At 41.3% G+C, this 11,235-nt stretch overlaps 1 protein-coding gene across 3 annotated transcripts in view; it reads left to right on the top strand.

Moving 5' to 3' along the window:
- LOC122749135 (zinc finger protein OZF-like) overlaps window positions 1-11,235 on the top strand; it is a 62,370-nt gene that overhangs the window by 14,637 nt on the left and 36,498 nt on the right. The window contains exons 3-4 of one of the 3 annotated variants that reach the window (XM_043995339.1): window positions 1,662-1,788; window positions 2,082-2,177. The exons of 1 other annotated variant lie outside the window; for it this stretch is intronic. In XM_043995339.1, coding sequence (XP_043851274.1) covers window positions 1,662-1,788; window positions 2,082-2,177 — 223 coding nt within the window. Of the gene's footprint in view, window positions 1-1,661; window positions 1,789-2,081; window positions 2,178-11,235 lie in introns of those variants that run through there. One more of the 3 variants, XM_043995338.1, reaches the window with a different exon arrangement.

An 11,235-nucleotide genomic window follows, 5' to 3' on the forward strand; every position in this document is an offset into this window, starting at 1 on the left:
CCCTGCTCTACGATCCCGCCACAAGGTGTAATGCAAAGCTAAGCATATTGTTGATACTCAATAAACTAGGTCCTTGACCATTTATTTCATAATTTGTTTCGCCACCTCAAGTCTCTCTCCCCAGTCCAGCTTCCACACAGCTACCAATGTGGTCTTCCCAAAGAACAGTTAAAGGACTGTTTTATGCCCATGCTCTATGAATTCTGGCTTTCTATTACCCCTAGGATCAGATCGAGATTCCTCTGTGGCACGTTGAAATCCCTTTCTCACCTTGCTCGGACCTATGTTTCCTGAACATTTATATGCTATTTCCCTCTGTGTACCTTCTGGTCCAGCTGAGTCAGCCTTCTTTATGTTCCTCCCATTTCCATACCTCTTCATACAGTGCCTTGTACCTGAAATACCCTCCCTCCTCACCTCCATCTCATAGAACTCCTCTCCTCCTTTGGAACAAAGCTCAAACATCACCTCTGGCATGGAGCCTTTTCTAGTATAAGCTCCTATCTGCCTCGCCAATCTGTAATGGGGGCTTTAAAAGATCCCTCAGGGGGCAGCTAGGTGGCGCAATGGATAAAGCACCGGCCCTGGATTCAGGAGTACCTGAGTTCAAATCTGGCCTCAGACACTTAACACCTACTAGCTGTGTGACCCTGGGCAAGTCACTTAACCCCCATTGCCCTGCCAAAAAAAAAAAAAAAAGATTCCTCAGGTTCATTAAGCCCCGTGTGGGCCAATCTGTAAGGGCCTGCCTCTTCCCCAGCTGCTTCTCCCAGACTAACAAGAAATGAGATTAAAAAGCTTCTTTTCAATAAAACAAACCAACAAAAAAACAACCTAGGGTTTATTGAGGTGAATAAATTTAGAGATAAGGACAAAGAAAAGTAGGATATATGACCTGTCCACATTTAACTTTCTCGCCTGCTGCCACTCTCTCACTCTCTCCTTATCTGTTGCTCCTCCTTCCTCCTCTCAGTCGCCCCCCCCCCAGAATAAAAAACCCTTCTCTTACAAGAAACTCGGGCTGACCACCCACACACCCCAAGCCAATTCATTGGCACCCCTAGGGATGGCACCCAAGGACAGCTGGTGCACGGGGTTTCTGTGTGGGGCGTGCCCGGGGCTTGGGATTTCCATGCAGGGTGCACCCAGGGCTTGGGGTTTTCATGCAGGGTATGCCCGAGGCTTTCTAATTTTAGCCAAAGATGGGGTCCCCCCAAATCACAATAAATTCTTACACTAGTTATCTGTAGCTGCTAGTGCCTCCACCTCCAAGGATAGCACCTAAAAGTGAGATCAATAACTCTTTCCTTTTTGTCTTTGTATTCCTACAATCTGGGCACATAGATGTGTGGCTCTGCTCTCTGTTAGTTTACAATTATGAGCACAGTGAATGCCAAATATATTCAAGGTGAAGAAAAATGAATTTCCTTAGGGATGGGATGGGCTACTGGTTCAGAATAGTTTTCTTACCAGAGGTTTTGCTTAGGCTGAGCCTTGAAGGAAGCTGGGGAAGTTATAAAATAGAGGTGAGGTATACTTCAGAACCTGAACTGTTGTGAAAGATACTCCCTATAACATACACATGTGGTTAATTTCTGACTTCCCCCAAGATCCATATGTTTGAGGATCCCTGGGTGAAGAGGACTGTGTTGATGTTTCAGGAATCAGTGACCTTCAAGGATGTGGCTGTGGAATTCACTCCAGAGGAGTGGAAGCACCTGGACTCTTCTCAGAGGAACTTGTTCAGGGATGTGATGCTGGAGAACTATAGGAACCTTGTCTCTCTGGGTAAAGGCAGTTTTCCTTTTTAACTCCAAATTTGCTTATTGGGGCATCTTCACATTTTCATTTAGTGGAGCCTCTGTGGTGTCTCCAGTGCTTAGCTTACTTTTGTGGGCTCACCTGGCTTGATGAGCAGGGATATTCTAGATGTGTCACTGAGCTGATGAGATCCCACATTTAGAGTTGGAAGGGAAGACCCTAGGGATTATCTAATCCCAAACCCTTATTTTATAAATGAGGAAACTGGGACCCAGAGAGATTCTATTCAAAGCACTTTCCCATTTCTTTCCCCTGAGCAGGACTTGCTGTTAACAAACCAGGTCTTATCTTCCTTTTGGAGAGAGGAGGAGCACCATGGATTCCAGAGAGAGCCATTCCAGGAGACACCTTTCCAGGTGGGTGACTGAAAACCAGTCAGGTGAGAATCACTTCAAAGAATGGCTCCGGTCTTCTGATTCTTCAGGGGGCATATTTTTATATTTGACCAGGTGCTCTCAAGATTTTCCCAGGCCCAAAGAAAAAGCTCACCTCTGATCAGGTTCAGTATTTTAATGGACACTCATTTTCATGCCAGCAAACCAGTTTGTACTGTATCACAGAATGTTATCTCTGGACAGAACCTTAGATATAATTTCCAACATCTTTTCTAGATTAGGAAACAGGCTCTGGGAGCAGAAATTAAAAATGTGATCTCCAAATTGGAAGGGAATATTTAAAGGAAAATCCAGTCTACATCATAACTGCCAGGTGTTTGGTCTTTGCATAAATACTTTCAGTGAGGCAGAACCCACTGCTTCCCAAGGCAGCCCATTCATTCTACTTGTGGACAGCTCTCATAGTTATTAGTTATGGTTTTCCTGACATCAGATTTAAATTTGTTTCTTTACATCTCCCACCCTTAGTTTTACCCTTTGGGGCTAAACACAAGAGATGTAGTCCCTCTTGTCCCGTCTAATACGATAAGATCTCTGGGACTCTATATTTTTTACTAGAAGTATCCACTTAAAACATTTGTGTATCATTTGTCCAGCCATTCCATAATTGGCGGGCACCACTTTGTTTCCAGTAATTGGTTACAATGAAAAGGGCTGCTAAAATATTTTTGTACATGTGGATCTTTTCCTCTTTCTTTGATCCTATTGTAACCTCTATATCTTTTTTAGAATGAACTACTGTTTAGATATCTTATAAATGTAAAGTTTACTTTTTAAAACCAAGACTAAGACTATATTTAGCTCTAGGAAGTTTCATCTTATATATACACTTTATGGTACAATAGATGAAGCTGGCCTTGGTAGACGGGAAGACCTGGGCTCAAGTCCCTTTCTTCTACATGTTGCTTTGGTCACCCTGGGCTAGTCATTTAATCCCTCAGGGCTTCAAGCAGGTCTCTTAGAGTATAGAGGCAGGTGCCCTAACTATGTGGTTAAAGGAGTTTCCTTGCCAAGAAATGAAATAACAGGGGGCAGCTAGGTGGTGCAGTGGATAGAGCACTGGCCCTGGAGTCAAGAGGACCTGAGTTCAAATCTGGCCTCAGACACTTAACACTTACTGGCTGTGTGACCCTGGGCAAGTCACTTAACCCCAATTGCCTCACCAAAAAAAATAAATAAATAAAAGAAATAACAGGTATATCCCCCCAAATTTAATCTGATTCAAATGATATGTAATCCTAACCATTCCAAGTTATTTTTCAGTCTAGAAGGGTATCCAAGACCCTTATTGTCCAAGCTAGCTTTCTCTCATTGGCATACTTGTCTGTCTTCCATGTGTCCCTAATTCAAATAATTGATAAAAGTAGTAGATTGTGCATTACCATATACAGATGCCCAGCTTGACCGAAGAGCTTCCAAGTTGCCATGGACCCATGTTTGAGTCCAACTCTTCAGCTAATTCCAGGTATCTCTAATTATGTTACCACCTAACCCACATCTCATCTTTCCCACAAGAATAGCATGAGGAATTTTGTCAAAACATCAACAAATAATATGTAGAACATTCACTTGATTTACCAATTTACTGGTAAATTGCAAAAAAGAAAAAAAAAAAATCCAACCTTGATGAAGCAATGCTGGCTGGCCCTTAGTGATCACGGTTTCCTTTTCTAGATTTCTACTCGTCCTCCCTTTTTAATGCTTTAGAATTCTCCAAGAATGAAGATCAAATTAATTGGCTTATAGGTTTTAGACTGCCATTTCTTTTGGAAATCAGTCAACATTTACTGTTCTCCAATGCTCAGATAATAACAGCGCATGACATTTATAAAGCACTTTAAAATGCTTTAAAACATATTACTTACATTTCCCCTTTTAGGCTTTAAGCCTCACAGCCTTGTAATGTAGGTACCGAAGGCATCATTATCCTTATTTTAGAAATGAAGTGGAGGTTCAGAAACCTCAAGTGACTTGCCCGTGGTCACACTGAAAGTGTCAGAGTTAATACTTTGCCCTTTTCCACCATTTTCCTGACATCAGTGGTGACCCAATCACCTCTGCCACCTTTTTCAGTAACTGAGGGTTTAGTTCTCTTGAGCCTGACAAATGTAATTTATTACATTTCTCTCCCACTGTCTCCTTAGTCATCAACTCATTTTAGAATTTTTCTTCTGGTGTTTCCAAACTAAGATCCTTGTCAAAGAAGACAATTCTGCTTTCTCTCTCCCTTTCCCTTGTCATTTTTCCATCTTGAGCAACCATCCATTGTCTTTTTGATTGTCTACTTTTCCCTAATATAGCTCAAAAACCCTTTTGCATTGTCCATAGCTTTCCTTGCTAGCTTTGGTTCATCTGAGCTTCAGCACACTTGCCACTCTTTGAATGGGATTGTACTAGGTTTCGTATTCATCCTGTGTTAGCTCCCTTTTCTTCTCTTTTAGTTTTCCTTCAAAATGTAATTTGGGGGCAGCTAGATGGCGCAGTGGATAGAGCACCGGCCCTGGATTCAGGAGGACCTGAGTTCAAATCCGGCCTCAGACACTTAACACTTACTAGCTGTGTGACCCTGGGCAAGTCACTTAACCCCAGTTGCCTCACTAAAAAAAAAAAAAATGTAATTTGGTCATCTTTGTGCATCATGATCAGTCTTTTTAGACAGCTCCCTTTGTCTTCTACTTTGCAATCATTCTTTATGTCCTCAGAATCTTAATTCTTTTGAAATTTTCTCAGCCCTGCTGGACCTACTTACTTCCTTATTAAAGGAAAGTCTCTAGAATCTTGGCTATTTTTTTGGGTTTGACTCCTTTATATTTTGCTCTTACAAAATCAGGTTATGTGTCAAACTATTGCCAGCTTTTTTTTCTCCTTTTCTCTCATACTTTCCTTTTTCTGTTTTTAATGTGTTTTTTTTCAGTTTCTCCTTTTTTAAGCCATTTATTTTTTTTTCTCCCTACCTTATCCTCTCCCTCACTGTGGGGGAACAAAAAGAGAAAACCCTTAAAGAAATATGCATTCAAGCAAAGCAAATTCCTACATTGGTAGTGTAAAAATATATCTATCTTCTTCTGCATCTCAAGTTTCTTACACACCCCTCTGTGGGGAGATGAGTAGCACTCCCCATCACCAGTCTTCTAGAATCATAATTGGCCATTATATCAGTTGGTGCTCTTGAGCCTTTCAAAGTGGTTTATATTTATAGTGTTGTTATTATATCAATTATTCTGGTTATGCTCATTTTACTGTACATCAGTTCAAGTCTTTTCCCAGGGATCTGTGAAATCATCCATTTTGTCATTTCTTATGGCTCAGTGATGTTCCATTGCCTGTTTATAATATAATTGTTTAGCCTTTCCTTAGATTTTTGGTCTTTTGGTGTATAAACTTAGTAGTTGTATGGCTGTGCCAAAGGACATGTACAGTTTAGTAACTTTTGGGGCATGGTGACAAATTGCTTTCCAGAATGACTGGACCAATTCACAACTGTACCAACAACGAGTCAATGGGCCTTTTTTCCCTCGTTCCCACATTAGCTATGTCCAAATAATGTACCATTTTGTACCCTGAATTCATCTGTCCTATGGTGGGTAACGTGTTTCATCATGAATCCTCTGGAATCCTGGTTAGTTGTTGTGTTGCTCAGTGTTTTGCCCCCTCTTTGTTTTTCTTGACCACCCCCCCACCCCCCACCGCCCTGTGTTTGTATTTTATAGTTTTTATTTATCTCTGGTCTTTTCATCAGTAACGCCTGGAAGTTATTTCATTAAAGGCCCATTTTTTCCCTGTAGGATTCCCATTCAGTTTTTCTGTGAAGTTATTGTTGGTTGTATGTCTGTATCCTTTGCCTTCTAGAGTATTGGACTCCACTGTCTAGTGGAGGTTGCTAGATATTGTGTGATCTTAATTATGGCTTCTCAGTACTTGAATCATTTCTTTCCTTTTTTCTTTTGGTGAGGCAGTTGGGGTTAAGTGACTCGCCCAAGGTCACACAGCTAGTAAGTGTCCAGTGTCTGAGGCTGGATTTGAACTCAGGTTCTCCTGAATCCAGGGCCAGTGCTCTATCCACTGTGCCACCTAGCTGCCCCAGTACTTGAATTATTTCATTCTGGATGGTTGCACTGTTTTTATTTGACACCTTCTGGCTTCCCTAGTTTCCTTTAAGTGCCAGCGAACATCCCATTTTCACAGGATGCCTTTCCCAACCTCTTTTAACTCTAGTGCCTTTTTTTCTTAATTACTTCCTCTTTATCCCATCTGTAGCTTGTCTGCACATATTTGTGTGCTTGTTGTCTCTCCCATTAGGTTGTGATCTCCTTTAAGGCAGGGACTGTCTCTGCCTCTTTTGTGTCCTCATCGCTTAGCCCAGCACTTGGGAGTTTGGGGGTTCTTTCAGTAGGTGGCCAGTGCACTCCTTGTATCCCCACCTTGCTCTCTGGTTCTAAAACATCTGGGCAGTTTTCTTGAAATAGGATGTCCAGGCTCTTTTCTTATTGATGGCTTCCAGGTAGTCCAGTGATTCTTAAATTATCTCTCCTTAATCTGTTTTCTGAGTTAGTTGTTTTTCTACAACTTGCTTTACACTTTCTTTTTCAGTCTTTGGACTTTGTTTTCAATATGTTTTTTCCACAGGGCAATGAGGGTTAAGTGACTTGCCTAGGGTTACACAGCTAATAAGTGTCAAGTGTCTGAATCCGGATTTGAACTCAGGTCCTTATGAATCCAGGGCCGGTGCTCTATCCACTGCGCCACCAAGCTGCCCCCGTTTTTAATATTTCTTGTTGCCTCTTGGCATCATGAACCTCTATTTGATCCATTTCTGACTTTCAAGGAGTCTTTTGTTTGGGTAAGGTTTTGTACCTCTTATGCCATGCTCTTAGTTCCCTTTCCAGTTCTTTCTTCCACAGCTCCCATTTCTTTTCCAGTTTTTTCCCATGATTGGTCAGTTAAATGCTTGCCATATGCTAGGCACTAGGGATACAAATATAAAGAATGAAAATCCCTATTTACAGTGAGTCTATATTCTAATGGATATGAGAACAAGTATTTATAAAATTATATACATAACAAACATGAAGTTAAATACAAATCTATATATACATGTGTGTACACATGTATTTCTATTATACATGCGTAAATATGTGCACACATGTAGATATATGCATCTTTGTGTATATCTATTTCCATCTATCTGATGGACGGATAGATAGATTTATTAATAGGGATTCTGTGAGGCAGAGGTGAATAGGGATGCATTCTGGGCATGAAGGAATAGCCATTGCAAAGATGTAGAGTGAAGAGATGAAGCTTCATGTGTGACAAAGAGAAAACCAGTTTGGATGAATAATGGTGTGAGAAAGGGAGTAATAGGCAGCAAAGCTGAAAAAGTAGGTTGTGGGGCAGCTAGGTGGCACAGTGGATATAGCACTGGCCCTGGAGTCAGGAGGACCTGAGTTCGAATCTGGACTCAACCACTTAACACTTACTAGCTGTGTGACCCTGGGCAAGTCACTTAACCCTCATTTCCCTACCCCACCCCCCCAAAAAAGCATATGTAAGGGTCACCTAGATGGCATAGTGGATAAAGCACCAGCCCTGGATTCAGGAGGACCTGAGTTCAAATCTGGCTTCAGATACTTTAGCCTGGCCAAGTCACTTAACCCTCATTGCCCTGACAAAAAAACAAACAAACAAAAGCTAATGGAAGAATTACTGTTTTATCCTGGAGGCATCAGGAAATCACAGACAGGAGTTTGTTGCATATGGGGAGTCACACGATCAAGTCTACACATTTGATCTTCACAACAACCATGTTATTATCTGCACTTCAGAGTTGAGGAAACTGAGGCAAAGTGACTGGACTGAAATCGCACAGCTGGTAAGTGTGTGAGGTGGGATGTGACTTTCATGATTACGGGTCCGGCGCTCTATCCAGCGTGCTGCATAAACTTCTGTGGTCTCAGGCAGCAGTGAGGGGCCCGGCTTCAGGAGGAAGCAAGAAGGTGACGGTCTCGCATGACACTTCCCTCTTCAGCCGCTGTATTCGTGTGCTCACTTCTGGACGTGACAGGCGGTGGAAAGCTGGGGAGGGCAGTCAGAATGCTGAGGATTAGCTGAAGCAAATGGAGAAGAGAAGATGCAGGGTGTGTGTGCAACGTACAAGTCTTCTGGTGTTCGAAAGGTTCTCACAGGGAAGATAGACGGATTCTGTGGGGCCTCGGAAGGCAGAACGAGTAGCAAGGAGTAGAGGTTACAAAGGACAGATTCAGGCTTCGTGTCAGAAAAACAAAAACCTTCTATCAGTGGCAACTACCCAAGTATAGAATGGGCTGCCTTAGGAGGGAGCAGTTTCCCTGCACTGAAGACCAGCTGACCACTCGTCAGGGGGGCCATAGTGGGGATTCTCTTTGTGTCTTCATTGGACTAGATGACTGCCGATATCCCTCCCATGGTTACCTATGATGTTGGTGACAGGATAGTATACATACTACAAAGGTGCATGGCAGATGCCCACAACATCATGGTTCACTTGATGCTACTTTCTGGTATGTCTCTGCTTTTCTGGTAGTTTGTCTCCATGCTCTCCATCCTGGTTCTCTTGCCCGTTCTTGGACATGTTCTTTTCTTTACAGAGACCCTGAGTTCTCTGTCACCACAACTATGGGAATCAAAGCATAGTATTGCCTTCTGCTGCTCCAGATAGTTAATACATTCTCTTCTATGTGACAATATAGCTTTCCTATCCTTTGTCAAACTTTCTACAGACTAAACATGTTTGCTTTGGTCCTCAGACACTGAATCACTATTTTTCTGCTGTTCCCCTGGACACATTACACTCAGTTCCTATCCCTCCTAAAATATAGTTCCCAGACCTGAACACTGAAGTCTAATTGTGGTATAACCAGGACAGAATACAATGATCTTTTTAAATTCAGGGGATATACATAGACACAGAAATATATCTTTCTATCATCTCTCTATTTTTCTGTTTTTGTCTCTCTCTTTCTCTTTCTCCATATGAGTATGTGTGTTATCTTTTTAAGGGCCCCATAATATGATGTCAGTTTTCATTCATATTAAATTTATGAACAGAACCTGCTATCCAACCTCAGCTCTCCAATCTTGTATTAATTCAGCTGATATTTTGAACCTTACTGCAGGTTTGATTCTCATTGACTTTTATGTTGTTTTTTTTTAAGTTTATTTTTCTAGTAATGGAGACTTTTTGAAATTTTAATTCAGTCTTCTATTGCATTAGCAACTAAAAGTGGCTCAGTAAATCTAGTGCTGGATCTGGAGTCAGGAAGACCTGAGCTCAAATCTGAACTCAGATACTAACTGTGTGAGCCTGGGCAAGTCATTTAAAATCTGTTTGGCTCAGTTTCCTCACCTCTAAAATGGGGATAATAATAACCTCTATCTCCCAAGATTTTGTGAAGATCAACTGAGATAACGTTTGTAAAGTGTTTAGCACAGTGCCTGGCACAGAGTAGTTGCTGTAAGTGTTAGCTATTGTTATTAGCTATCCCATGCAATTTTGTGTCATCTGTAGAATTGATCGCCTTGTCTTCCATCTATTTTTAGATAGGGATACAGTCAGGATCTGTGATTTTATTGGTTAAGGGAAGTCTTTATTGAGCAAACTCCATCTACCAGTTCAGGTTGGCAGTTACCTGAATCACGTAGAGGTTATGTGACCTGACCACAGAGGTCCAGAATCACATAGCCAGTATGTGTCAGAAGCAAGACTCGAACCTAAGCCTGGATATCTGCCTCACTAAGCTACATGAAAACCGTGGAAGGTATTGAGAAATATGTGGAATGGTAGAGTCCTAATGCGTTATGCTAGAGACCTCTATCCCAGTTCCCAACAGTCCCTCCCAAGACTTTTGGGGGTATAGGGACCAAATTTAATATGGGGAGAGTTAATTGGGTGGCTCGCCGTAATATTGGGGTTCAGAAAATAATGAGGAACCTCTAGGTCCAAAGTTTCCTCCCTTCCAAACTGCCTTTTTTAGTTATTTCTCCCAGGCCGATAAGAAAGGAGATTAACAGCCTCTTTTCCACAAACAAATCAGGTTTTATTAATGGGAATAAAATACACAGCAAAGGTGAAATTAATTAAGCCAACGACAAGGGGATAGGGAAAGAGAAAAATGGATGAGCTCCCTGGCTCTAGCAAAGACTGACACAATTCCCAAACTTGCTTCCAGCTCAGCTAATTCAAAGAGCTGGACTCATTTTTATTAACTCACCACCTGGGGACCATAGTTTCAATAGGAAACAGCTGTGCAGCCCTCTGCAGTCTGCTAAAGACAAGCTCCCCTCAGCGAGCATTCCCTTTTCTGCTTTTATTCTCCCTCTCCCAAAAGGGAGGTCCTTCGAGCTGGATGTGGGAGAATGGTTCCCCTGCTGACAGCAGCATACTTCACTCAGGGCAGGCCAGGTGTGGCCCAAATCCAATCATTCCAAGTAGATACTTAGCCAGTTTCCCAAACAGTACCATATCATTCAGGTGGGACCTCTGGGTGTCTGCCAAATTCCATCATTTTATCACAGGGGGTAAGTTATCTATCACATATTTCCAACTACCTGGAAAAAATCAGTTTTTAGATTCTCCAATTTAGATCAAGATTCAGCTTACCAGATATTATCTTATTTGTCTACTGAAAATTTAGACATTTTCTTTTTTAATTTTATTTTTAATTTATGCAATAAAACAAGAATTTCCATAATATAGTATAATAGAAATTGATTGCACATGAAACAATTCAGACATTTTTTTTTCCTAAAGATTATCAGCAGTGGTTCTGTATTGAACCCCAAAATAGAATTCATTTAGTGTAGGATACTTGAAATGCTTTAGACCATCTAAGTATTAAATTTCTATCCCTCACATGTCTTAGCCTTCAACATGCTCTTTATAAACTAGCTTACTATTTCTAGAATGTTAATCATTTTCTTTGATAGAAGAAAACAAATCTAGAGCTGATTACAAATCATTTTCTTCATAGAAATTACTACA

This window comes from Dromiciops gliroides, chromosome 3 (assembly GCF_019393635.1).
Source record: "Dromiciops gliroides isolate mDroGli1 chromosome 3, mDroGli1.pri, whole genome shotgun sequence".
Lineage (NCBI taxonomy): Eukaryota > Metazoa > Chordata > Mammalia > Microbiotheria > Microbiotheriidae > Dromiciops > Dromiciops gliroides.